The sequence below is a fragment of the Papio anubis genome, chromosome 17 (genome assembly GCF_008728515.1).
Source record: "Papio anubis isolate 15944 chromosome 17, Panubis1.0, whole genome shotgun sequence".
Lineage (NCBI taxonomy): Eukaryota > Metazoa > Chordata > Mammalia > Primates > Cercopithecidae > Papio > Papio anubis.
Window position 1 is genome coordinate 67,754,488 of NC_044992.1, and position 26,672 is coordinate 67,781,159.

Genomic DNA, 26,672 nt, shown 5'->3' on the forward strand with positions numbered 1-26,672 from the left:
TCTGTTCCTTTATATTTTAGAGCTCAGAACTTAGCCTCGGGGACAAGACATTTGCTTTTCCCTGTCATCATGCTAAAGGAAACCTCATGACAGCAGGACTGGGGCTGAGAGAACCAACACCCCGCTAGCTACAGGCAAGCCCGCTAACCCATGGTAGGAAAGCAAGTCCTCTTCCCTCTCAAGCCAGGGCCTACTTGTCATGCAGTCCAGGTATTAGCTTGCCACTCCCATGTCCCTTCCCAGAGGAAACACCAGGACACTGTGGGCTGGGTAAGGGGGAAGGACATGCAGCCACTCCCTGCTCCTCATGTACCTTCTGGGGAGGAAATAGTGGACGACAGAGGCGTCCCTGTACAAGACGACTGGTCAATAGCTCCAGATGACGACAAGGTGAGATTCTCACTTTCTGGAGTCACACCACATTCCTGGGGGGTGTGGGGGACACAACAGGACATGGAGCAAGTGCGAGTCACCTGTGCTGGAGGAAGGGGTCAGGGCGGAGGTCTGGGTAGAGATGAGGAGGAAAGGCGACACTGGGAGGGACTGAGTGGCATGCAGAGGCCGCAGCTTCTCTATTCCGTCCTCACTTCTCAGCCCAAGCCTGGAATGACTGCCTCCCAGGGGAGGCGCACACTTCAGTCAATACCTCCTGCCCAGGGCACAGCCATCTGCTGCGGCCATACAAAGATGCAGCTCGGGTGACACAGGTCACCCCGCAGCTGTGACATGGGGACACCCCAGGTTTCCCCAGGATTATGATCAGCTTTCCTTCTGAGGCAAAAGCATACAAAGACAGCAGAGGTCTTCCTGCCTGCAGAGTATCTCCACACGGACCCCAGTTAACTCCTGCCCAGCTGCTTTCTGATACAAACATCACCTTGCTCCCCAGCCTGCTGCTCCTCCCACGCCCCCATCTCTGATCCCAGCCCCCATCTGCCAGGCATCTGGGTGCAGAGCCTCACCCATCCGAGGCAGATGCAAAGTTCTATGAACTGTGTCTCCATAAACCCTTCCCTTTCCTCCAGACGCTTCTCTTTTGTCTTAGTTCAGGCAGTCCTTCTTGCCTGGGCTACCGAAGCCCTTTCCTGGCTGGGTCTGTCTCCTGTCTAGTCCAGGCTGCATGCTGCGGTCAGGTGGGCCTTTGGGAAACGAAGTGCTCACCGTGCCCCTGGCTTGCTCCGAGCCCTGACTTCCTGCTCTGTGCCTTTGCATGCACTGTCCTCTCCACATAGATGTTTCTCTCACCTTTTTCATATCTAAAAAACTTCAACGTTTAGCTAAAATGCTACTCCGCCGTAACACATTTTCTGATTTCCTCCACTTACAATGATCTTGTCCATCTCTGACACAGCAATTTATCGTCTCTGTATTGGGCACACTGCTTTTCTATAAAGTTTACTCAGTCATTTAACACATACTTACTGAGCAACAATGACGTGCCAGGCACATGCTATTCCCATGTATATGTCCTGTCCCAGCCAGACCCGAGCACCTAAGGGCAGGGACCACTTTATTTACCTTCCTATGCCCCACTCTACCTAGCTCAGTGCCCTACAGAGAGAAGCTGCATAAACCTTTGGTATGTGAGGTCTCTGTGGGACACACAGAGTAGAAAATTCCAGCCTTCTCTTCCATTCCTCCACGTGGGCCTCCTGGCACCCCCCAATTACCCTCAGGGCTTTCTCCTTGCTGTTCCCAGGCCTAGGGCCCTCTCTCCTCGTATATCTGCATAGCTAGCTCTCACACTTCCCTTGGTCTCGGCTCCTGGACCGCTTTTTAAGAATGGCAGCCCCCACTTCCAGCTGTGACACTCCCTTCCCACATGTCATACACGCTGATCCACAGCCCCACCTGGTACACGTGTATTTTTTTACTTATTGTCTTTTGTGTCCCCCACCCTCACCCCAGCTAGCAAGAATATGTTACGAGGGTAGGGACTTTTGTTGTGTCCCAGCTACTATACTCAGCATATAGCACAGTGCCTGGCAAATTAACACAGGCTGCATATGCTGTTGAATGCATGAATCCAGTGAAATCTTTGCCACTGCCTCAGGGGGCGTTGAAAAGGTGTTTGATAAGTGAATGAGAGCAGAGGGACCTGATGAGCCATGCAGGTAGGAGGAAAGTCCCTGGAGTTCAACATCCAAGAAGAGGAGAGGAATATCAATTACCTCTCCGAGATGCTGAGCCGATGGTCTCTGAGAGAGCTGTGTCTCCGACTCACTGCAGGAATGCTCATCTTCCTCTTCATGCAGCACGGAAGAGTTTTGGGAAATGGATCTATAGGAGTCCAGTGGAAAAGCAGCTATATCCAACGTCCATTTAAAGAACAGTACATACTGCAAGGGGAGCTGAGGGGAAAACCCAAATCTTTTTTCTTTATTTTTTGAGACAGGGTCTCATTATGTTTCCCAGGCCGGACTCAGACTCCTGGGCTTCAGCGATCCTCTTGTTGACGTCTTTAACAGAGGAGGAGTACAGCCTCCTGAGTAGCTGAGTAGGTCTGGGCTAACTTTCCTGGCTCAAAACCCAAATCTTAAGTAGGACTAGGGAGGTAGAAAAGAGAACCAGGGAGGGATGTAGACCTCTTTTGGGTGTCAGAAGTGCTAAGTTTTACCTTTAGCTCCTTTGATGACTTGCTGTCTAAACTTGGGAAAAACCACAGCCGTTTACAGGGTCTCAATATTTTCATCTGTAAAATACCCTCTGCTTTACTCTGCCACAGAAACCTTGTCACGATTTGTACCTAGCTGGACTTAGATGTTTAAGAGATATGGATCACAAGGTTCCTTCAGTCTTTGGACTAAGCCAGGGGCCTAGATGGCCCTATCCACAGTGTTCAATGTCCTCTTCCCTATAACCCATCCCCTATCCTTGAAAACAAAAAGAATACATAAGAGATTTGTCTCATCAGAATTTTCCTAAGTGCCTACATACCATCTTATTTTCATCTCTTAACGGATGGGATAACCTTCCCACAAGCAGCTCTGGGAACAGCCCAGAGGGTTACTCTGCCCTAAGGCCCCAGGATGTGGGCCAGCACCAAGGAGAGTTGAAACATCTCATCATGGATTCTGGGGGCAATACTGTGGAGCACTGGCTACTCACTTGGAGAGACTCTTTTTGAGTTTGAGTCCCTGGCTGCTGCAGTCAGACAGGCGGTCAAGAGGTGAGATGGTCCTGACAGGGGGCAGGTGGCCATCACTGCCATACGAAGGGAGCATTCCTGAGAGGTGGCCATCTCCAAGCACGTGAAGTGGAGGAACTGCTGGGGATGGGGTGAGGGGCCCATTGAGGGCCTCCAGAAGAGATACTACTTCATAGCCTGGTGGAATATTCTCTGAGGACTAGGGGAATCAGAGACAGGTTGAAAAATCAATTAGGTCCTTTTTGTTTTATGACATGATTATGCTACTTACTCTACACAGAAAAAAATGTTTTCTATCTGTTCTTGGGGGGTTTGGTAAGAACAACTGTACTAGAGGCAGAGGTAAAATATCAAAGAACTACACATTGTAGATCCTGCTTATTGGTAAGCTTTTTCTTAATAATCTCTATTTTTTTTCTGATTATAACGGAAATATGTTAATTATAGGAAATTTGGAAAAGATATTATTAGGAAAAAAATTAGGAAAAAAAATCACCAGTAATCAAATCACCAAAGTGACTTTTGTTAGCATTCTGGTGTCTCTTCTTCCCATTTTTTTCTGTGTACTATTTACACAGTTTTGATCAACCTGTAAATAACAATTTTATATTCTGCTTATTTTATTATACTTTCCTCTTTTTTAAAAAATAGAGATGGGATCTCACTATGTTGTCCAGGCTGGTCTTGAACTCCTGGTCTCAATCGATCCGCCTGCCTTGGCCTCCCAAAATGCTAGGATTACAGATGTGAACCACCATGCCTGGCCAGAACATAAATATTTTCCTTCGTTTCTGAAGCCTCTTCATATATGTCCCCTTCTTACAGATCCCCTAAGTTTTCTAACTATTCTCCTAGTGCTGTGTATCTAGTTGTGTCTAGCACATCCTATTGTAAACAAGTTTTGATGAACATCCTTGAATGCCTTTTTTTTTCAAATTATCTTCTTCTTGTTAAATTCTTAGCTCTTAGATGATGAGGTATAAATGTTTTTAAGGCTCTTGATATATATTGCTGTTTTCCACTGTTTTGTTTCTTTCAGTGCCTTTTCTAGTTACACTCCTGTAAGTAATACAGAAGACCTATTCTGACTGCTTCCCTGAAAGCGGGGAGAATCACTACAAAAAAAAGTTTTTAAAATTTGAAAGTTGGAAAATGGTATTCTCATATTCGCATATCATTGATTTTTAATGTGGTTGAACTTTTTAAAAAACTCTATGTTGAGTATGTTTTGTTTATGCCCTTTGCCCATTAATCTACTGTATTATTCGATATGAACTATGGCAAAGACATTAGCTTTTCCTCTGATACATACATTGTAAATACTTTTTAAAAAAACTACTATTTGTTGTCTAACTTTTAATTTTGGTGACCTATTAGACCTCTGACGTGCTAAACTTTTTAGGTAGTAAAATGTATGGCTCTTGCTTTCACGCTTAGAGAATCCTTTCCAATCTAAAGTCAACTAAACAATCGTCTATAATTTATTCTAGGTTTTTGTTTTGTTTTGTTTTTTTTGAGACGGAGTCTCGCTCTGTCACCCAGGCTGGATGGAGTGCAGTGGCGCAATTTCCGCTCACTGCAAGCTCCGCCTCCCGGGTTCAGGCCATTCTCCTGCCTCAGCCTCCCAAAGAGCTGGGACTACAGGTGCTCGCCACCACACCCAGCTAATTTTTTGTATTTTTTTTTTTAGTAGAGACGGGGTTTCACCATGTTAACCAGGATGGTCTCGATCTCCTGACCTTGTGATCCGCCCACCTCGGCCTCCCAAAGTGCTGGGATTATAGGCGTGAACCACCGCGCCCGGCCAATTTATTCTAGGTTTTGAATGTTTTGTTTTGTTTGGTTTGCTGTAATGTTTGTTTGGTTTAATGCTTTTAATATAGTTAATTAGTTACTCCAGCTGGAATTTATTTGGTAAGGAGTAAAGTGCTAAACTGATTTTTCCTCCTGGAATAGCTAACTAATTATCCCAATACCATTCACTGAATAATCATCTCTCCCAGCAGTGTGTTAATCTAAAGAAAGACAGTATCTGCTCTTCTTTAACTGCAAAGCTTTCAGGTTTCACTCTAATATCAGCACTTACACTAGGATACTGAGGTCACTTTATCTCAGGCACTGAGGCCACAAAACAGGATAAAGAAAAACAGTTACTTTCTTCGAGGATTTGAATAAAGATAATAAATTGTATTTAAATCCAAAATAATCGTCCCATTGTTTCTGCCTGAGGGAGTTGGAGTTGAACCTCGCTGGAGTGAAAGTGCAAGCAGATGGCTCTAGGAATGGTAAATATTAACTGGACACCAAGTTCCCAAAGAGGAAAAGGGAGGTTTTCATGACCAGTACTCAATCTTCCACAGTAATAATTTGGTTGTAACACATGCTCTCAGCTGGGCTGCTAAATACTGCAGCATACCCAGGTCTAATTCCTTGCTGCGATGCCACATAGAAAAGCATGAAAGGTTTAAAAAAGCCAATGAGGCATTTGCTTCAGAGGGGCCGTGGTTCCGAGCCCAACTTACTGAATGCTCTTCAGAGTCAGATGTCTGGGAAGAGATGATGGGGTTAAAGCTGGTTGGGGACAAAGGGCCCAATTTTTTCCTCATGGCTCGGATCTGAAGCAGTGCCCGGAAGGCTGTGAAGAAGAAAACAGGCAATCAGGACATCCTGATGCAGGATTAAGGATGAACAAGAGCCCAGACAGAAACCATGATCCCTCCCAGCGCGCATCCGTTTATCAGATCCAGCAGCAGCACATGCTTCAGTGTTTTGTAAATGTCCTCTTGTCCTCTCTCCCACCCACCAGTCCCCCTGCCGCTCTGGGGCTTACGCAGTCGGCAGATGGGGCAGTTGTTGGCCTGGTAGCGCAGGGTGTCTGCACAGGTGTTACAGAGGCAGAGGTGGCGACAGGGCAGAATCAAGGTGTCCCGGACATCTGAGAGACACACCACACACTCGGCACTGTTATCACTCACTTCGTCTTCAGCCACCTGGTCGAGGAGAAAGCAATTTAGCCAGTGTCACAAAGCCCTTCCTGTCCCATACTTTACAGACAAGGCAGTGTGGCTAAAGAGCTAGGATAAGTAGGCCGGGCGCGGTGGCTCAAGCCTGTAATCCCAGCACTTTGGGAGGCTGAGACGGGCGGATCACGAGGTCAGGCGATCGAGACCATCCTGGCTAACATGGTGAAACCCCGTCTCTACTAAAAAATACAAAAAACTAGCCGGGCGAGGTGGCGGGCGCCTGTAGTCCCAGCTACTCGGGAGGCTGAGGCAGGAGAATGGCGTGAACCCGGGAGGCGGAGCTTGCAGTGAGCCGAGATCCGGCCACTGCACTCCAGCCTGGGCGACACAGCGAGACTCCGTCTCAAAAAAAAAAAAAAAGAGCTAGGATAAGTAATAAGAACAAAATCTGCATTGACATTGGACTTTGTCGTTTACCCAGTGCGTCCACACACTTAGCTTCACTGCTTCTGGGAAGTGTTTATCTAAAATTGAGAGGACAAGACTAACCACTCGAGCTCCTATGAGGCTTGGAGCTAGGCCTCTCAAGTCTCAGCTGAAGGGACCTAGGGGACCACACAGATAAAAGAAAAGGAGCAAAGAAAGGACCCTGGTGGAAACCGAGGTGGACAGAACTCTGTGGCAGAACAAAGCCAAACCAGCCTACTTTTCTCATTTCCCAAGAGGTAAAAGCATAATGATCTGAAATGAGGAACAAGAAAATACCCTTCTAAGACCTAACTGATTTCAGAGTTTGGCATACTAAATTCCTGGACGCTGGCTTATAATTTCTCACTTGGCCTCCTGGAAAGAGTACCTTCAGAATTTTGGATAAAACTTACCTTAGAATCTTGTGTGTTGTACTTGTTTTCAATTCCATAGATCTCCTGAAGGAGGTAGCTGACCCCGTCTACCTGAACAGCAAATAGAAAGGTTCAAGGACAGGCTGTCTCTACTGAGAGACAAGAGTGGGAACTCCCTCCCCTCTTACCTCTTTCGGTAACCAAGGACTACTGATTCATAATGAAAAAAAATCAAAGGCCTAGATAAGTAAAGGATGCTTTTATTTACTTATGTTTTCTATTTGAGAGGAGAAAGAAAATCAAATATTTAATTCACCCATCATTATATACAATAGGGAACACAAAAGTTCACAAATACAATAATAATACTTGCACTGCAGCTTACTATTATGGACAATTAAGAAGGCATAGACTAGAAAAAGGAAGGAAGGGTATGCATTAAAACATAGGCATTTGCTATGTAATCCAATTTGAGTTCAGACATTATAAAAATAAAGGAATAGAAAGGAGAAAAAGAAGAAGAAATTGGCAAGGAAAAAGATGGGAAGGGAAAATATGAAAGCAAAGGGCGATAGCAAGATCTTGAGGGAGAGGCTAATGGTGTGTACCCCACACCATGAAGCCACCCCATCCCCAACATGCAGCAAAATTACACTGCTTGGCCCTGTTTCTTTCTTTCTTTCTTTCTTTCTTTTTTTTTTTTTTTTTTGAGACAGGGTCTTGCTCTGTCATCTTGGCTGGAGTGCAGTGGTACCATCTTGGCTCACTGCAACCTCTGCCTCCTGGGTTCAAGCAATTCTCCTGTCTCAGCCTCCTGTGTAGCTGGGATTACAGGCATGTACCATCATGCCTGGCTAATTTTTGTATTTTGTGGTAGAGATGGGGTTTCACCATGTTGGCCAGGCTGGTCTCAAACTCCTGACCTCAAGTGATCCACCTGCCTCAGCCTCCCAAAGTGCTAGGATTAGAGGGATGAGCCACCAAGCCCAGCCAGCCCTGTTTCTTAAAACCCCAACTACCAAGGCCCAATCCCACTCCCACTAACCTGGCCCATGTCAGTGCCTAAGTTGGCCCTGCCCCATTTACGTTTAGGAGCACGCTCTTCTGCCTCACCTCTGTTTCTTAGCCATCCCTTCCTCTAAGACATAGCCTGTCTCTGATTTTATATCCCACTCTCCAGTTTGATAGTCTGTTGCTAATGCCAATCTAACAAGAGGAAAATGGACAAACCATTTTCCTCTAGCTACACGAACCTTTCCATCCCATCCAGGCCTCCTGGAGAACCAGGCCTTCCCCCATGAGGTAACTCACCAAGGCCTGGCCTGCCCAGGTAGTGCCCTGGACTCAGGATCTGTTTCCTCGTCTGCTCTTAAAACTTGATTTCGTGTAGTGATTATATTGGAAAACTAATTTATACTAAGATATTCTTATTACTGACCTCATTAAAAGAGAGGCAAATAATTAACCTAAAAGAATGGATAGTATAGAATTTCAGATATCTATCACCCATCTGCAGGGAGGCTTTTCTTTGCATCTTGACGAAGCCCAGCCCTGCCTCCTACCCAGCTGCTCTACACCCTCCTCGAGATGACCTACCCCTCACCCACCCTCCCTTGCCAATGCCACTGGCACCACTCTCTCTCCTTCCAATGATGTCTCCTCCTACCTCTATAAGAGGGGAAAGAAAAGTGCTGGCACATGGCAGGGGCTGGGACTTCTAGCAGACATATGCACAAGGTGCTGATCATTCTGCAAGAGGAAGAATGGCCAACTTTGAATTTTAGAAAAGGAATGGATAAATTAAGCCAATGACTCTAATTACCCCAAATTGGACCCTAATGCTTATCCTTTCGCTTGAAATAGTTCTCACTCTGGCATTTAAAATAAAAAGAGTTCTCCCTAAACCCAGTGTTGGGAAATAAATCTTGTTCTTTCATTTCTCAAGTCCTTTACTCAGATAAAGGCTCCCTCAACACCAACACTTCTGGAACAATGAAGACATCAAAAATCAGCATTCCTTTCAGGCCACCCAAGTCGTTTGTAATAGCTTGTAACATTCAAAAGCACTCCCTTTTTTTCTTTTCTTTTTTGATTAAAAAAAAGAAGAAGAAAAAGAAAAGGAGAGACTTAGCAAAAAGTAAAACAAAAACAAAAACAAAAACAAAAAAAAGAGGGAGAGAGAAGAAGAAAGGAAAGAATAAAAGGAAGGAAGGACCCTAACACCAACAGTCTGCGGTCTTCAAATACTTACTACTTGTTTCTGTTTGAGGGGCTTGACACAGAAAGTTCCATCTGTGTGCTGGAATGAAAATATGAAAGTTATGACAAGGAAGGGAGGGTAATAAAGCTCCAGGTATTCTTCTGTTACATCTCCCAGTTACAGTCACCCTCCCTTATCTGCAGTTTCATTTTCCATGGTTTCAGTTACCCACCATCAACCACTGTCTGAAAATATTACATACAATAAGATATTTTGAGAGAGAAAGATGACTTTCAGACTTTTATTACCTTATAGTTACAATTGTTTTAGTTTACTATTATTCTTAATCTCTTACTTTGCCTAATTTATGAATGAAACTTTATCATAGGTGTGGATGAAGTCTACGAAAAACCATAGTGTATATGAGGGTTCTGTACGATCTGCAGTTTCAGACATCCACTGGGGGTCTTGGAACGTATCTCCTGAGGATAAGGGGGAACTACTGTACACATGTTCCTGGATGCTCTCAGAGTAGAATTATACAATCCTAATTCTTTAAAGATCTTACAACTATCCAGTGTAACCCTTTCTTTCTTTCTTTCTTTTTGAGACAGAGCCTCACTTTATCGCCCAGGCTGGAGTGCAGTGGCGCCATCTCAGCTCACTGCAACCTCCGCCTCCCAGGTTCAAGCAATTCTCCTGCCTCAGCCTCCTGAGTAGCTGGTATTACAGGTGCCCGCCACCATGCCTGGCTAATTTTTATATTTTTAACAGAGGCAGGGTTTTGCCATGTTTCCCAGGCTAGCCTCGAACTCCTGGCCTCAAGTGATTCACCCACCTTGGCCTCCCAAAGTGCTGGGATTACAGGTGTGAGCTACCGTGTCTGACTCAGTCTAACCCTTTCATTTTAAGGAGACTGAGGCCTAAGGAGTTGAAGGTCCTGTAGCAAGCTGATGGCAGGGCTGGACCTACACCCAAACGTAGCCCCCAAAGCGATGTTCTGTCACCATCATAGCCTCTAAAGCCAGACCCATTCTGCTGAGCTCAGGGACCCAGCAAACAGGGGTTACATGTGTCTCACATGAAAGAAAGGGCTAAAGGGAATAAAGCGAGGCCCTCTAAAGTCACTCACCTTCTCAAAAGTCCCCAGCAGTATATGGCAATGGCCAAAATACTCTGAAAGAAACAAAGGCATGTGAGTGAAGAAGCCCAAACAGCACCTTGATGCCCATGACCTTCCCCAATTCCCTGCAATCTGGCAAACCAAATGTGCCAGTCTGTCCCTAGAAGGGGCATTTTATATAACCCTCACTTTTTTTTTTTTTTTGGAGACAAAGTCTGGCTCTGTTGCCCAGGCTGGAGTGCGGTGGCATGATCTTGGTTCACTGTGGCCTCCACCTCCCGGGTTCCAGCAATTCTCCTGCCTCAGCTTCCCAAGTATCTGGGATTACAGACATGAGCCACCATGCCTGGCTAATGTTCTGTATTTTTAGTAGAAATGGGGTTTTACTACGTTGGCCAGGCTGGTCTCGAACTCCTGACCTCAGGTGATCTGCCCGCCTCAGCCTCCCAAAGTGCTAGTATTACAGGGATGAGCCACCACACCCAGCTAACCCACATTTTTTGAGACCGAGTCTCACTCTGTCACCCAGACTGGAGTGCATTGGCGCAATCTCAGCTCACTGCAACCTCTGCCTCCTGGGTTCAAACGATTCTCCTGCCTCAGCCTCCCAAGTAGTTGAGATTACAGGCACACACTGCCATGCCCAGCTGATTTTTGTAGTTTTAACAGAGAAAGGGTTTCACCATGTTGCCCAGGCTGGTCTCGAACTCCTGACCTCAGGTGATCCAAACCTGCCTCGGCCTCCCCAACTGCTGGGATTACATGTGTGAGCCACTGTGCCCAGCCAAACCCACACTTCACATCCGCCCAGGAGCTTGGAGTCACAGATGTGAGAGGATGCAGAGACTGCCTGACTCACAGTCACAAACACCCACAAAGAAGGCATGTTGTTCTGGGGCCACAGCTGCTGCCAGGAATATGCCACAAAAGAGCAGTGTGCACAGCCAAAGAGGACAGAAATCGCCCCTACCGTCTCCTTCATCCACCACGGCATGTACCACTAGAGGGTAAACTTCTCTGTCCAGATCAAAGCCAAGCTGAAGGGAAAGAAAAGGAAAGGAAAAAAAAAAAAAAAAGAGGACTTAACACATTTAGATGGCACAGTTAATCTCAGAAAGGGCGATACTGTCAAGCATTAATCTCATTTCTGCTCCTCATTAACAAGGCTCCTTGTCAGCCTTGTTAATTACCCAAGTTTGTTAAATGAGGGCCATCAGTTTCTTTTTAAAAATCTCATAGATGTAAATAAGGCCTTCTAACCTATAGGTTTTTTTTGTTTGTTTGTTTGTTTTTTCTTTGAGCATGGCTTTCTCAAAGTATCCTAGGCGAATCAGCTTCTTTTTAAAAATCTCATAGATGTAAATAAGGCCTTCTCACCTATAGGTTTGTTTTTTTTTTTTCTTTGAGCATGGCTTTCTCAAAGTATCCTATGCTAATGGGCTATTTCCGTTCCTAGGGAATGGAAAAATTAACAAAGTCAGGTATATCCTTGATGCAAAATAAGCAGAGCTTTAAAAGGACATGATGAAGTCACAAGACTGAAAGGTAAGCATGGCCTTCAAGTGTCTGAGCAGCCCCTTTGCTGTTGGCCGGGGTCCTAAGTAGCCCCTAGGCCCTTCTGAGTCGATGTGGGAAACCCTCCCCAAAGGTAGCTCACCTCCTCTTCGGCCCACTCGGAGGGATCCACGGTGTGGGAGGGCAGGCAGAACTGCTGACACACTCCTCGCTTGTAGTGCACAGTCTCCGACTGGAGGCTGTTGTCTTTGGGAATGTAGCTATTGATACAAGTGGGAGGCAAAGCAAAAGTCAGTATCTGGCACAGATGGGTCTGACAACTTCCTCTGCTCATGCCTGTTCTCAATTATCAACAGGCTCTAGCGAAGAGAAGAAAGGGTCCTTTATAATCCATTTCCTTTGCTCTTGCTTGGCAATGTTGACTTTTCTATTCAACCCACACATCCAAAGAAAGGTAGCTTACTAGATTTTTAACAGTCCTTAAGGACCTGAAGGACTATACCACCATTTGCCACTATACCAAGATGGCACAATTTGAAGGGAAAAGGTAAAGGGTAGGGCTTTGTAGAAGAAAATCTATTCAGGAACCAGATCTCATCTGGTTGCAGAAAAAGAATGTTTTCCACCTTTGCTGAGTGGATAAGACATGGACTCTACCCATCTGGGAAGGAAGTGGTCTCCTGATCTTACCTGGCAATACCATTCTGGAACTCTTCCATGGCCTGGTAATAGATGGTGATGGCTACCCTAGCATCTGTGTCAAAGGTGAACTCAACATTGTAGTGGACTTTAGCTTTGCTGGCCTCTTCTCCAGGGCTCTTCACTTCCTCAGCACATCTAGAAAACCAGAGACTCAGCATTTGCAGGGTAGCATATCAATATTTTTAAATTTACCTTTTAAAAAAATTTTAGCAATATATTGTGGGCTTCTCTGAGTGATCATAAGCATAGGTCTACCTCTTCATTCTGAATGATCACAGAGTGCTTCATGACCAATATTGCTGGGCACTCAGGTTACTTCTGATATTTCATAGTGCTACCACTACATCATTGTGCATTTGGCAGTTTTGTTTTTATTTTAATAAAAGTTATTAATCACGTAGTTTAAATAGTTTCTTCAAGGCAAAAAATAGCAGGCCTTACTTCTTCCCTTTCCTTCTCTTCAGAGGACACTGCTTTTAGTGATCATTTTGGCATTTACCCACATTTCTAAAAAATATATTTGGGTTACTACTTCTTGATTTTTCAGTTTCAGGCACTATCTATGGGTTTCCTACTGTAGAAACAAGGATTTCTTTCTCTTTACTCATTCTGCTCCATATAGGAACTCCCCCATCCCCACAGTATAGCTACATCATAATTTTTTTATAATAGTCCAGTACATTTGTGTCTGTATTACTGTGATTATATAAATATAATCTATGATTATTTTTCTTTTCCTGCCTAACTTTTTCTTAATTAGTGCTCATCCTTTTTTTTCTTTTTCTTTTTTTCCAGTTGCATAGTTTTTTATGTACTCATCACAAATTCCAACCCAAGCTCTCTGGGGCTGTCTAAATCTCTCAAGACGTTCAGATGCACCAAGTGGTCTATTCATTTCATCTTATTGAGGAGGTCCCTTGGACTTGCTCCCATCTGTACTTGGCCCTCTGCACCTGGCTCCCAGCCGCCACCCTGGAATCTCTCCCCCTCCATCATCCTGGTGGATCCCTTTTGCCTCTGTCCTCCTGTAGAAGCTCATGTTTCCTGTATCTCATGTCTTCCTCTGTCTTGGGTTATTCTTTTGTATCGGTGGAGCATGTGTTCTACCAGCTTCCTGAAAAAGGGTGTGTTGGGAAATAAACTTTTGAGAGCTTTTATTCAACATTCACACTTCATTCAAAGTTTGGCTGAGCAAAGTATTCTAGATTATAAATAATTTCTAAAAGACACTGAAAGCCTTTTCGCTGCCTTATTTTTCACCTCCCAGCATTGTTCCCAAGAAGTCTGAAGTCGTTCCAACTGCTGATCCTTCTTCTGAAAGCTTACAGACAGTCCTCTTTCTCATCCACTGTGTGGGCACTTGGTGGTCCTTTCCATTTAGAAACTTGTACCCTCTGCTTCTGAGAAATTTTCTTAAATTCTATGTCACTGATGATTTCCTTCCTTTTATATCCTCCGTTCTCTGTAGAACCCGTTAGTTGGATGTCAGACCTTCTAAATGGGTGCTCTATTACTTGTATCTTTCTTCTTCTATTTTCCTTCTCTCTGGATTTTTGCTCTGCTTTCTAGAATATTTCAAGTTTTCTTCCTATAATTCTATTGAAATTTTCATTTATGCTCCTTGTTTTTAATTTCTAAAAGCAATTTTTTTTGGTTTCATAAACTTCGTGTCATTGTGGCTATGAAAGAAAAAGATATCTTCTCTCATGTCTTTGAGACTATTAATGAAGTTTTCTTCTTTCTGCATAGCTTTTGTTTCCAATTAGATATTTTTTTTTTTACTTTATTATTATTTTATATAGAGATGGGGTCTCACTATGTTGCCCAGGCTGGTCTCAAACTCCTGGGCTTAAGCGATCCTCCTGCTTTGGCCTCCCAAAGTTCTGGGATTAAATGTGTGAGCCAGCACACCCGGCCTAGTTAGGTTGTTTTAAAATGTTGGTTTGTTTTGCTACTGTCTTTCCTATTATAGGCATTCCTTACACATCTAAGAATCTGTGGCTGTCTGCTTGTATTTAAGATATTTAAACTGCTGATTAGAGCTCTGAGTGCACAGCAGGACTTGGGGATCCCGGGCTTCACTGTGGGCTGATCTGGATCTGCTGAGGAACCTCCAACTCTAGTCTCCTAGGTTTTCCTATCCAGGCAGGTCCAATTTCCAGAAAACAGTTTTTCTCTCTCTTGACAAAGGCCTGGCTGCCAGCATTCTAGGGGCAGAGTGGAGAGGCAGCTCGAGGGCTCAACACCCAGTTTGCCAGGATCCACTCACCCCCCGTTTTGTTTTGACACAGGGTCTCACTCTTGCCCAGGCTGGAGTGCAGCGGTGTGATTGTGACTCATTGCAGCCTCGACCTCCCTGGGCTCAGGTGATCCTCCCACTTCAGCCTCCCAATAGCTGGGACTATAGGTGTACACTACCATGCTTGGTTAATTTTTGTATTTCTTGTAGAGACAGGGCTTTACCATATTGCCCAGGCTGGTTAGCCTGTTTTTAGTACTGGCCATTAGCTGTGCCTGGGTCTCTCTTGTCCAGAGATTCTTTGTTTTTACCTTTCCAGGGACAGTCATCTGCCTGCCTTTGGCCAGGTTGTAGTAACGTAGTTCTGGCTGTGTGGTATAACGGAGGGGATCTGCCTACCTTGAGGGCAGACTTTCTACCAATCCTCTTCATTTTAGCCTCCCACCTCAACTTCTAGAGAGACCTGGCACTGCTAATTTCTGAACCCCTTGGGGGATAATACCACAGTATAAATTGGTTGATTCTCAGCTTTTCTTTCCGCTAGTTCAGGATTCTGATATCCTGGGTCTACTAAGTCATTTAATATTCACTATGTGTTTCCAGCTTCTAAAATTTTGTTGCTGCTGCTCTCTTCCCATTCTCCAAATACTTACAGATTTATGCCTTTTTAAAATTTTTTAATTTTTATTTTATTTATTTATTTTATTGAGACAGAGTCTCACTCTGTTGCCCAGGCTGGAGTGCAGTGGCGCAATCTCGCCTCACTGCAACCTCCGTCTCCTGGGTTCACGCCATTCTCCTGCCTCAGCCTCCCAAGTAGCTGGGACTACAGGCGGCTGGCTAATTTTTTGTAATTTTAGTGGAGACAGGGTTTCACCGTGTTAGCCAGGATGGTCTCGATTTCCTGACCTTGTGATCTGCCCACCTTGGCCTCCCAAAGTGCTGGGATTACAGGCAAGAGCCACCGCACCCGGCCTTATTTTTGATTTTTTAGATGGAGTCTCACTCTCACCCAGAGTGCAGTGCAGTGGAACAATCTTGGCTTACTGCAACCTCTGCCTCCTGGGTTCAAGCAATTCTCCTGCTTCAGCTTCTGGAGCAGCTGGGACTACAGGTGCATGCCACCATGTCTGGCTAATTTTTGTTTTGTAGTAGAGACAGGGTTTTACCATGTTGGCCAGGATCAGGTGATCCACCCGCCTTGGTCTCCCAAAGTGCTGGGATTACAGGCGTGAGCCATTGTCCCCGGCCAGATTTATGCCTTTTAAATACATGTTTATAATTACTTGATGGGGTTTTCAGAGGAAGCAAAAGTAGGTGTTCAATCCTCCATCTTTACCTGGAAATCTGAGAATCAGAATTTATTCCCATAATCACAGAAAAACAAAACAAAGAACACTCTTCAAATTAACATTTATTGAACACCAGGTGTTTTCCCTTCTGTTACCTTAATTTTGACAACCACCATGAAAGGTAAAGTTGATTATCACCATTTTACAGATTAAAAAAACCCTGAAGCTCAGACACTCATTCAAGCAAGCATCTGTGGACCTGGGAAGCAAATTGCTCTGCTGCTTCCAAGTCTGGTTCTTTTAGCGCAAGACAGCTGCTTCATCCTATTCTAGAGCTGCAGCCAGGCTGCCACGGCAGAGGCCATGACCTCGCAGCAGCTCAGGCCCTTGAATGGTCTCCATCAAATGTATGAATGTGCCATATGTGATGAGAGAAACCAAGTGGACAGAGTAGCTGGCAACTGGCAGGCCCCAGAGGCCTCGTTAGTCTGCTCTTCTGCTGGATGAACTCCCCTGGGTCAGGTGGGGGGACTGTTCAGCAGACAGGTACCTCCTTGGCTCTCTCCTCCCCAGAGATGACCCTGGGGTGGAGAGAAGCATAGCTGGGGAACCAGTAGAAACTTCAGGGACAAATAAAATATAAAAAATTAAGAGAGACAGACTGAAAATAGATTAGTGGTTACTTAGGGCTGGAAGGACTGCTTGAGCCCAGGAAGTCAAGGCTGCAGTGAGCTGAGATCGCGCCACTGTACTGCAGCCTGGGTGACAAAGCAAAACTCTGGGCGGTGGCTCATGCCTTTAATCCCAGCACTTTGGGAAGCCGAGACAGGTGGATCACCTGAGGTCGGGAGTTTGAGATCAGCCTGACCAACATGGAGAAACACCATCTCTACTAAAATTACAAAATTAACCAGGCATGGTGGTGCATGCCTGTAATCCCAGCTACTTAGGAGGATGAGGCAGAAGAATCGCTTGAACCCGGGAGGCGTAGGGTGCGGTGAGCCGAGATTGTGCCATTGCACTCCAGCCTGGGCAACAAGAGTGAGACTCTGTCTCAAAAAAAAAAAAAAAAAAAAGCCAGACTCTGTCTCTCTCTCTATATCTATATATATATCAGACAGAAACATCGTAATGCTAATAAGGCTGATCTATACAAGCATGAGATGGTCTCTGAGTCATCTTTCTTGCCTATCTTCAGAAAAATCTTGGGACTTGATTTGCTCTAACCAAAGTTTTTCACCAGGGAATCAGGAGCCTTTGGTAGACATACTGTCTAGGGGTGGCGGAAGTGTGGAATGTATCAGATTAAAATTACACTGTTCTGAGGATGGCACCAAGAAGGCAAAATGACAATAATTAACATTGATGATGAGGATTAAACAACCAACCAAGGGCACTATGAGTTCCTTAGAGAACAGACACATGAGGGCCGGGCGCTGCGGTGGCTCAAGCCTGTAATCCCAGCACTTTTGGGGAGGCTGAGACGGGCTGGATCAATGCAGGTCAGGAGATCGAGACCATCCTGGCTAACACGGTGAAACCCCGCCTCTACTTAAATACAAAAATTACTGGCCAGGTGGCGGCGCCTGTAGTCCCAGCTACCGGGAGGCTGAGGCAGGAGAATGCATGCCAACCCGGGAGGCTGAGCTTGCGCGAGCCGAGATAGCCACTGCACTCCAGCCTGGGTGACAGAGCTTGTGACTCCATCTCAAAAAAAAAAAAAAAAAAAAAAAAAAAAAAAAAAAAAAAAAAAAGAACAGACACATTGAGATAGGGAATAAAGAAGAAAAAGAAAATATAGCAATAAAATAAAGGATTTTATGTTCTAAGTTCAAATTTCCTATTTTTACATTGGCTTGTTGGAGTAGCTGTAAAAATTCTCACTTTCCCTTAATAATTCTTCTTCCCTTTTAAAAAATATCCATAAAATAAGGATACTGAGCATTTCTAGGCAAGTGAAAGTTATTCACAAACACAGTCCATTGCATCCAGTGCTGAACAACATAGGGGTGGATGGCCTGATCTCAGCAGAAAGAAGCGCCCGCACTCCTGTCTGAGACCTGGAGAAGTAGGCTCTGGGGCTGCCAGAAACTGCTGTGTGAGTTCCTTGGGGAGTCTGTCCCCCAGCCCCCAACCTCCCCAAAGGAAGGTGCCTGGGACCTGGCCCCAGCCTCTGGGAACTTACTTGACAAGCCTCAGCGTGTCCTTTCGGATATTGACCAGGCTTCTCAGAGTCTTCACAGGTTCTTGGGGAGGTGGGGCGGCGTAAGGGAACTGTGTCAGAAACAAAGTAGGAGAAGGTGGTGTGTTTATAAAGACCCACAGCTGTCCCTCGCTGTTATAGGGCTTTACAGTTCACCAAGAATAGCCCTAAGAGGTGAGGCAGGAAGGCACAACTCTCCTAATTAAGTGAGGAAACTGAAATTCTGACATACTGAGTCAACCTGCTCAAGGTTACAGCTAGTGGGAAAATGGGATTCAATTTGGGGCCCAAAGAGCTAGATTTATCTTCTTTTTCCATTATATGAAGCTTATTTGGGTCAGTGTTCAAAACTTTGAGAATTAATAAAAAACCACTGAAGTTCCAAATACCAAAGGACACACTGTGGCCGAGTTAATCACAAAAGGCTTTTCCATCTGACCTCAGACGACAGGGAGTCAGACCTGCAAGCCCTTTCCTTCAGTGAGGCCATATGGTATCCCAGGAATTTAGGGACTGCAAATAAAAGAGAACCCCATCATGTGTACAGAGCTGAAGTTTGCAAACAGTAAAGAACAAATTTCCCCTGCAGCTGATCATATAAAGCAGAGTTAGCACGTGAGCCAAGAGTTATTTTGGGGTCACCAAAGGTTTATGATTGTCTTCATCATTTACCATCTACTTTCTTCCGCTTTGCCCTTTTAGACCTTTGGATATGAAGTTCTGAGTTGTTGATAATAAAGAGATAAACAAAGGGGAAACAGCCAAAAATTTCACTGGGAATTGCCTTCTGAGGATCAAGAATGATTTCAAATGTTCCCAGTATTTTTAAAATGTTATTTGGGCAATCAAATGTTTTAACATATAATTCCCAAAAAACCTACTGGTCTCTGCAGCTTTGCAAAACTGTGGTTCTCTTGGCTCAAGAAAAGTCTGCCTCCATAGTGTGGTATCACAAAACAGGACACCCAAGTTATAATTGAATTGTGCCTTCACAGGTTTTTACTGAATATGGTTATTTTACTTGGGAAACAATATAGTTAAACCATAGTCAAGGTGCATCTGACTTTATGTATGCAGTATGATTGCTTATAATTCACATGTATGAATGTGACGCTTATACTCAATAGAAATTATTTGCATTCAGATTACCTACTTTGTGGGCATTATTTAGTAACTTACCTTTTCGTTGATATATTAACCATACATTCTTTTTTTTTTTTTTTTTTTTTTTTTTTTTTGAGACAGTGTCTCGCGCTGTGTCACCCAGGCTGGAGTGCAGTGGCGCGATCTCGGCTCACTGCAAGCTCCGCCTCCCAGGTTCACGCCATTCTCCTGCCTCAGCCTCCGAGTAGCTGGGACTACAGGCGCCCGCCACCACGCCCGGCTAGTTTTTTTTTTTGTATTTTTAGTAGAGACGGGGTTTCACCATGTTAGCCAGGATGGTCTCGATCTCCTGACCTCGTGATCCACCCGCCTCGGCCTCCCAAAGTGCTGGGATTACAGGCTTGAGCCACCGCGCCCGGCCAAACCATACATTCTTTAAAAAATGATAGTTTTTTCTAATTACAAAGTAATACATGTTTAAGCAGAAAATTTGAAAAACACAAAAAAGTATAAAACTATCCCTAATTTTACTATTCAGCAACACCAAAATTAACACTTTGGAATATGTATCTCCATCCGTCCATCTATCCATCCATCCATCCACCTCTATATCCATGTGTTGTTTCAAACTGAACATACTATTTTGCAGTTTCTTTTTCACATAAAAAGATGTGGCAAACATTTTTAAAGTCTATAATTTTGATAACATGTGCAGATAACAGCATACTTTAATCAATTCCATATTACTCAATACTTTATGTTGGTTTTACTTTTTTTCACAGCTATAAATGTCATGGTGAATATCTTTGTCTCTATATTTCTGCATGCTTGTTTGATTATTTCCTTAGGACAAATTCCTAGAAGTGGAATTACTGGATCAAAGAGTAAGCATATTTTTAAGACTTTAAAAATTATTTTGCCAAATTGTTTTCCACAAAGCTGACTCCAACTTTGCCCTCCTGCAAGCAGTGCATCAGGAGGCCTTGACATGGGAAAACTGAAATTCTAGTTCAGATCCCATCTGTGGCCTGTTTCTCCTCCCCCAACTTTCCTAGGCTGTCATACTAAAGGAATTTAAAACAATTTTTAAATAAGCTTAAGCAAAAAGTAATTAGGCAGGAAAATCCGACACAAACACTAGTCTATTCTAAAGCCAAAATAAATGACTTCGGGATTAAAATTTTTTTCTGGAGTAGCAAAGTTAATCATTTTCATTTGTACAGGTACTTGGGCGTTATCCATAACTCCTACCTGCATTTCAAATAAAAGATGCATCTTTTCCCTTATTCTTTACTCTTTCTCCTCCATAGCCACCCCCTGCCACAAAAGAGAGAAAAATAAAAAGAAAGAAAAAAAATCCTGGCACTCTTCATCCTCCATTTTGAATATTATATTTGATAACTGTGGCAATGAAACATAAGCTATCTGGCTCTTAAGGAAAGGTATCAATGAGTTCAATTGTTAATAAACCCACCCCTACACTTTAGGCTCTCCCTATACACACACATACCCGCACAAGACAACAACGACAAATCTGTTCAGGAGAACCTTGTTCGTGGGCTGCTACCTACCAAAGTTTGTGCCTTGCTGGCCTTTCATTCATGCAATCAGAGTCTACATGCAATACTCCATGCTAGGAATAAGGAGAGACTGAAAACCAAGAAGATAAGGCCCTGCCCTTTCAGGAAGCTGCATTATAAGGCAGCTGACATAGTAATTGTAATATTAAAGAGATTAAACATATTAGTATTTTTTGCCACAAAAGGCAAAAATAAAGGAAGTGATCATTTCTGGCTGAGGTAATCTGAAGGCTTCATGGAGGAGGTGGTAGTTGATCTGGGATCTTAAAGGATAAATGAAATCTGCAAATTCAGAGATGACAGAGAAGATAGAGGGGACAGTAGGATCAGAGGCAAATTGAAGAAAATATTTTTCTGCTCTTAGAGTTGTCTCCCATTCTTCTGTAAATCGATTTTGCCCACCATTATTCTCTAAATTTCTTAGTTATCTTCCTTTCAAAAATTACCATTTATTGAGTGCTTACTATTGATGACAGTGGTGGGCCGTCTGGAGCAGCCGCTGCCATCACAACGGCCGCTGCGGGGAGGTCGCAGGGAGCAGACCAACAGTCCCTCCACAGCTTGCCACCCCGGAGGCCACCCCATGGGGCTGGCCGGGTTGCCTGCCAGCAGAGGAGCAGTGTGGCAGAAAAGCAGCGCGATAGGGCAGAGAGGAGTCCCGAGAAGGAGCTGGGCCTTGGGCAGTGTTCCGCTTGCACATGGAGCACCAAGGCCAGGCCTGGGCGCAGAGCTGGGGCCGTGCTTCAGGGGCCCCAGACAGGAAGTGGGAGCAGCTTCCACTTCGGGCACTTGGCCATTGGCGCAGCCATTGTGCCCACTCTGCCGAGGGTGCCAGATTCCTGTGCCTCAGGAGGAGGCTCTGTGCAGCCTGTCCGGGGCTGTGTCCCTAGGTCTGCCCCACACTGGAGTGACCACTGAGCCTGACACTCCTGGCCAGATGACCCAGCCAAGGCCCAGGCCCAGGATCCACTCTGCCCCTGGCTACCCCTGAAGCGCCGGGGCAACAGGCAGAGCTCATGGTGATGTCACCCTGCCCCGGACACTGGCCCAGGCCCAGTGAGGACCTGGAGCCCCTGCCCTAGGCTGCAAGGGGGTGCTATAGGGGCTGCATGCTCCATAGAGCTGGTGGAAGCCAGGAACAGGCGTGGGGCTGCAGCCATCCAAGTCAGGGCTGTGGACCTGGGCCTCCATAAACTCTTGGAGACACGGAAAAGCACCCCCCTCTGCCCTCCCATCCCAGCAGGCTCAGAAGTGCCTGCTCCTGCCGCCTGGCTTCTGCCTGCTGTTGGTGCTGGCTCTGATCTTAGAGCAATGTGGGGCCAAGCCCAGGTGCTGTCACAGTCAGGCTGGGAGTGCACATGCTCGGGGTAGTGCTGATAAGCCAGCCCCAGCCCCCTGCTGCCTCGGCCCCTTCCAGACTTTGGGCACTGATGAGCATGGGGGAAGGTGGGGGCGCTGAGGGCAGCTTGGTGCTGGTCTTCAGGGAGGGCGTGAAGGCTGGGGCCCTGGCTGCCAGTCCTGCCCACCGGAGTGGGAACTTGTGGTGCCTTTTCTAGGCCTGCCCATGGCTGCCCAGGGACCAGTCTACTTGCACTTCCTCCCTTCTGAGGCCCATTAACAGCCCCAGGCTCAGGCAGAACAGGGCAGAGGTTGGGACCATCAGCTGCAGAGAGGAGCAATCTACTCCAGTGCCCCCTCTCTGCTGACAGCTTCAGAGATGTCCATAAGACCAGCTGCAGAGAGGAGCTATGCACTCCAGGGCCTCCTCTCTGCTGAGAGCTGCAGAGAAGACAGGATGACCTTCCTGCAGAAAAGAGCTTCCCACTCCAGGGTCTCTATGCTAGGACACTTGTCAGGACACCCTGGTTGCGGAAAGGAGCTACCCACTGCGGGTATGAGCTGTTCTATCACTCAATAAGGCTCCTCTTCATCTTGCTCACCCTACGTTTGTCTGTGTACCTCATTCTTCCTGGTTGCAGGACAAGAATTTTGGACCCATGGAATGGTGGGACTAAAATTGCTGTAACACAAACAGAACTGAAACATGCTCCTTGCTTGTTATGTTGTGGGCAAAGAGGAAAGAAGAGCTGTGGCCCTTCGGGAACCCCAGACCTGGGAGCTGCCTAAGCCAGGGCTGTGACTTCCTCTTTATGGCCCTGTGGTTCCTGGCATCTCCAAGATTCCAGGTGCCACCACATTCCCTGGTGCCAACCAGGAGAGCTGCCTGCAGTACACCTGGTCCAGCCACAGCCTCGCAGACCGCTGGCACCCACGCTGGCACCTGGGGCTGCCAGCCCCACAGCAGCAGCTGGCATGTCTGACTGCACAGTGGCCGGACCCTACTCTCGCTCACACACCCCTTCCTGTTCCATGCCTGATTTGCAGTCTCCCTTGGAGGCGTGGGATATAGGCTGGTAGTGTGAGCTGAGTGCAGTCTGTCAGGCCAAGTGGGTGGAAAAAGTCCAATGTGCCTGAGCCGAACCTGTGCAAGGCACCACTGGCCACAGGTTTCCAGCCAGAAAAGTGACACCCCAAAGATCCCATAATACTGTGTGCCAGGCACTATGCTGAGCTCTTTATTTATATTATCTTATTTAATCTCTGGAGGAATCCTGTGAAATAGGCATGGTTGTTCCCATTTTTGCAGGTAAGAAAATAGAGGTTGCAAAGAGGTTGAATAAATTCTCTAAAGTCCCCCAAATTTTAGGGAGCAGAGGTTATTTTTCTCTTTTTTTTTTCCAGTAACTAACATGTGTTAAAGGGAGCAGAGTTGAGGTTTGAACATGTTCTACCTTTATCTTTTCCCAAGATGCTCTGGAAGCAGCTTCTTAATCTAGAGATGAGATTTCCAAGGATTAAAGTGCTGGTTATTAAAAGATCTGAAGACACAAATTTATCTATTACCTCATTTCTTTCTAAAGTCAAGACACCAAATAAATGTTTGTGTTTGTCCACACTATCTCCTCAATACATACACCATTACTAAGTTATATTTAAGACAAAAGATGTATCCTGGCTGGGCACAGTATCTCACGCTTGTAATTCCAGCACTTTGGGAGCCTGAGGCAGAAGGATCGCTTGAGCTCAGGAGTTTGAGACCAGCCTGGGCAACATGGCGAGACTGTGTCCCTACAAAAAAATAAAGAACTTAGTCAGCATGGTGGCACAAACCTGTAGTCCCAGCTACTCAGGAGGCTGATGCAAGAGGATCACTTGAGCCCAGAAGATTGAGGCTGCAGTGAGCTATGATAGCATCACTGCACTCCAGCTTGGGGGAGAGAGTGAGACTGCTTCAAAAAAGAAAAAAAAAAGAGGCCAAGCATGGTGATTCATGCCTGTAATCCCAGCACTTTGGGAGGTCAAGGTTGGCAGATCACTTGAGGTCAGGAGTTTTGAGACCAGCCTGGTCAACACAGAGAAACCCCATCTCTACTAAAAATACAAAAATTAGCCGGGTGTGGTGGTGCGGGCCTATAGTCCCAGCTACTCGGGAGGCTGAGGCAGAAGAATCGCTAGAACCCAGGAGGTGGAGGTTGCAGTGAGCTGAGCTCATGCCACTGTACTCCAGCCTGGGCAACAGAGTGAGACTCTCTCAAAAACACAAAAACAAAAAGTATCTTATTTCAACCTAAAACCAGAGATCTCACTCATATGCTAACAGGTAAGTATGAAAGGAAAGCAAACTAATGCCTTCTTGGGACCAAGAAAGATGAAGCTCAGAACAGATTCGGGGACAAGCATTTTTCTGAAGTACTCATGCACCAGTCCACTGTACCAGCATTAGCGATCGTTTTCTCAGTTCATATCCACAGAGTTTCTGTTTTTCTTTTTTAGAGTCTGCAAAGGGTAATTTTCTCAGCCCTAGGTCTACTGAGTAAGGGAGTGCACAGTGACTAGGAAGACCAGATAAAGTTTTTCTGATGTAAGCATCCTGGCATATCTGGAAACAGAAAGAGCTTCCTTTTCTGTCTTGCACACAACATGCCCCAGGTCCACAGACAGAGGGAGACTGAGAAGCTTTCTGATCTCTTACCTCAAGCTCAACATGGATTTATAGAATGGCTTCCTGTTTCTCAGGTATCATTCTGGAGTAAATAAACCTTTAACAGCTTTATGAAGGATAACTTAATGCAGTTTCTAGAATCCTATTTCACTTTTTATAATGAAAACAGGCCTCAGATCAAGACCCATGAACAAAGAATGAAATTTGGTCTGCTCAGGGATTTGAGGACCAAACGTGTGAGTATCTTTACGACGGAAAAGCAAGGCACAGATCCCCCTAATCTATTCATCTAACCAGAAAACTGCCAAAAGAAAGCCCCTTTCATGGGGTAAAATTTGGGTAACCAGGAATTACAGCTTGGCAAATCATGAAAAAAGAGAATGTAAGGAAATATTTAACTGAGTATATATTATGTGCCAGGCATTATGCTAGGTTCTTTAGATGGATTATTTTTGTCCCTCATTTTACTTTACATATTTTTTATCTTTATTTTTAAATTTTTGTAGAGATGGTTTATTATACGTCTAGGCTGACCTCAAACTCTTAGGCCTGCGGATCTTTCACCTCAGCTTCCCAAAGTGAGGGGATGAGGTAAGCCACCACGCCTCGGTCTTTTTTTTTTTTTTTTTTGAGACGGAGTCTCTCGGGCTTGTCGCTTCAGGCTGGGAGTGCAGTGGCCGGATCTCAGCTCACTGCAAGCTCCGCCTCGGTTCACGCCATTCTTCTTCTGCCTCAGCTCTCCCGAGTAGCTGGGACCACAGGCACCCTCACCTCACCCGCTAGATTTTTGTACTTTGGGTAGAGATGGGTTTCACCGTGTTAGCTTGTGTGATGGTCTCACCATCTCGTGGATCCTCACTCGCCTCAGCCTCCCAAGTGCTGGGATAGCTGGCTTCACCGCGGCTCAAGCCCTGGTCTTTTATTTTGTAAAATACACATGAAATTTACTATCTCAACCACATCTGCCACCCTAGTGGCATTATGTAACATTCACATTTGCATTATCGTGTGGCCAAGACCGCCATCCAGCTCCAGTTTAGGTATTTTCTTGTTTCATATTCTTGACAGGAACAACATGCCTGCCACTCTCACCAGCCTGTAAGTTCTGTGTGTATGCTGGAGGACGGTCTAACATGCAGAAGAAATACAGTAGCTGACTAAAAAATGAAGAATGTCTGTTAAAGAAACTGACATTCTACAGATAAAGAAACTGAGACTCAAAAGACTCACGTAATCATCCAGGGTCCCAGAGCTAATGAATAGCAGAAACACAATTTGAACCCAGGTACATCTGACTCCGAAAGCCATACTCTATTGCATTGCTTCAGCTACTGCAGGGCAAGTCTGCAGGCTCTTCTAATCCTAGGAGTGTTCTAGGGACCTGAGCAGAGTTTGGGGAGTCCGAAAGTTATACTATCATGGCAAACAGTATGAATTCTATGAAGGTTCTGGAAGCTAGCCAAAAATCTCCAATGGTGCCCTATGCTTAGGTGGCAATATGTACAAAAGTACACCACACACCACACTCCTTTCCATCTTTTACAGGAGTATCTAAGGTCTTCTTAGAAGAGGTTTCTTGGAGCACAGTATGACAAAATCTTTATCTGTAAGATCTAACAGTACTGGCAGAAGATACAATGGTACACTGAGGGCAGGGTGATGTCAGAGAACACTGCCAGCAGCCACAGCAGCAAGGGACATGTCAGTCAGTGTTTACCTTCCACCCAAGATGCTCAAAGATGTGTTACTGCCAGATAG

General features: G+C 45.3%; 1 protein-coding gene across 12 annotated transcripts in view; it reads right to left on the reverse strand.

Moving 5' to 3' along the window:
• The window catches only part of RNF157 (ring finger protein 157), a 97,204-nt gene that overhangs the window by 11,637 nt on the left and 58,895 nt on the right, over positions 1–26,672 (reverse strand). For 7 of the 12 annotated variants that reach the window (XR_004179508.1, XM_031657778.1, XM_031657776.1 and 4 more), the window contains exons 3-14: positions 18,210–18,298; positions 12,482–12,628; positions 11,934–12,051; positions 11,247–11,313; positions 10,286–10,329; positions 9,205–9,252; positions 6,993–7,064; positions 5,979–6,138; positions 5,671–5,783; positions 3,109–3,347; positions 2,172–2,280; positions 314–425 (exon numbers count right to left, since the gene is read on the reverse strand). Coding sequence is in view for 7 of the 12 variants with exons in the window: in XM_031657778.1 (XP_031513638.1) it covers positions 314–425; positions 2,172–2,280; positions 3,109–3,347; positions 5,671–5,783; positions 5,979–6,138; positions 6,993–7,064; positions 9,205–9,252; positions 10,286–10,329; positions 11,247–11,313; positions 11,934–12,051; positions 12,482–12,628; positions 18,210–18,298 (1,318 nt within the window). In the remaining 5 variants the exon portion in view is untranslated. Of the gene's footprint in view, positions 1–313; positions 426–2,171; positions 2,281–3,108; positions 3,348–5,670; positions 5,784–5,978; positions 6,139–6,992; positions 7,065–9,204; positions 9,253–10,285; positions 10,330–11,246; positions 11,314–11,933; positions 12,052–12,481; positions 12,629–18,209; positions 18,299–20,582; positions 20,649–26,672 lie in introns of all 12 variants that reach the window. The other 5 variants (XR_004179512.1, XR_004179510.1, XR_004179511.1 and 2 more) reach the window with 2 other exon arrangements.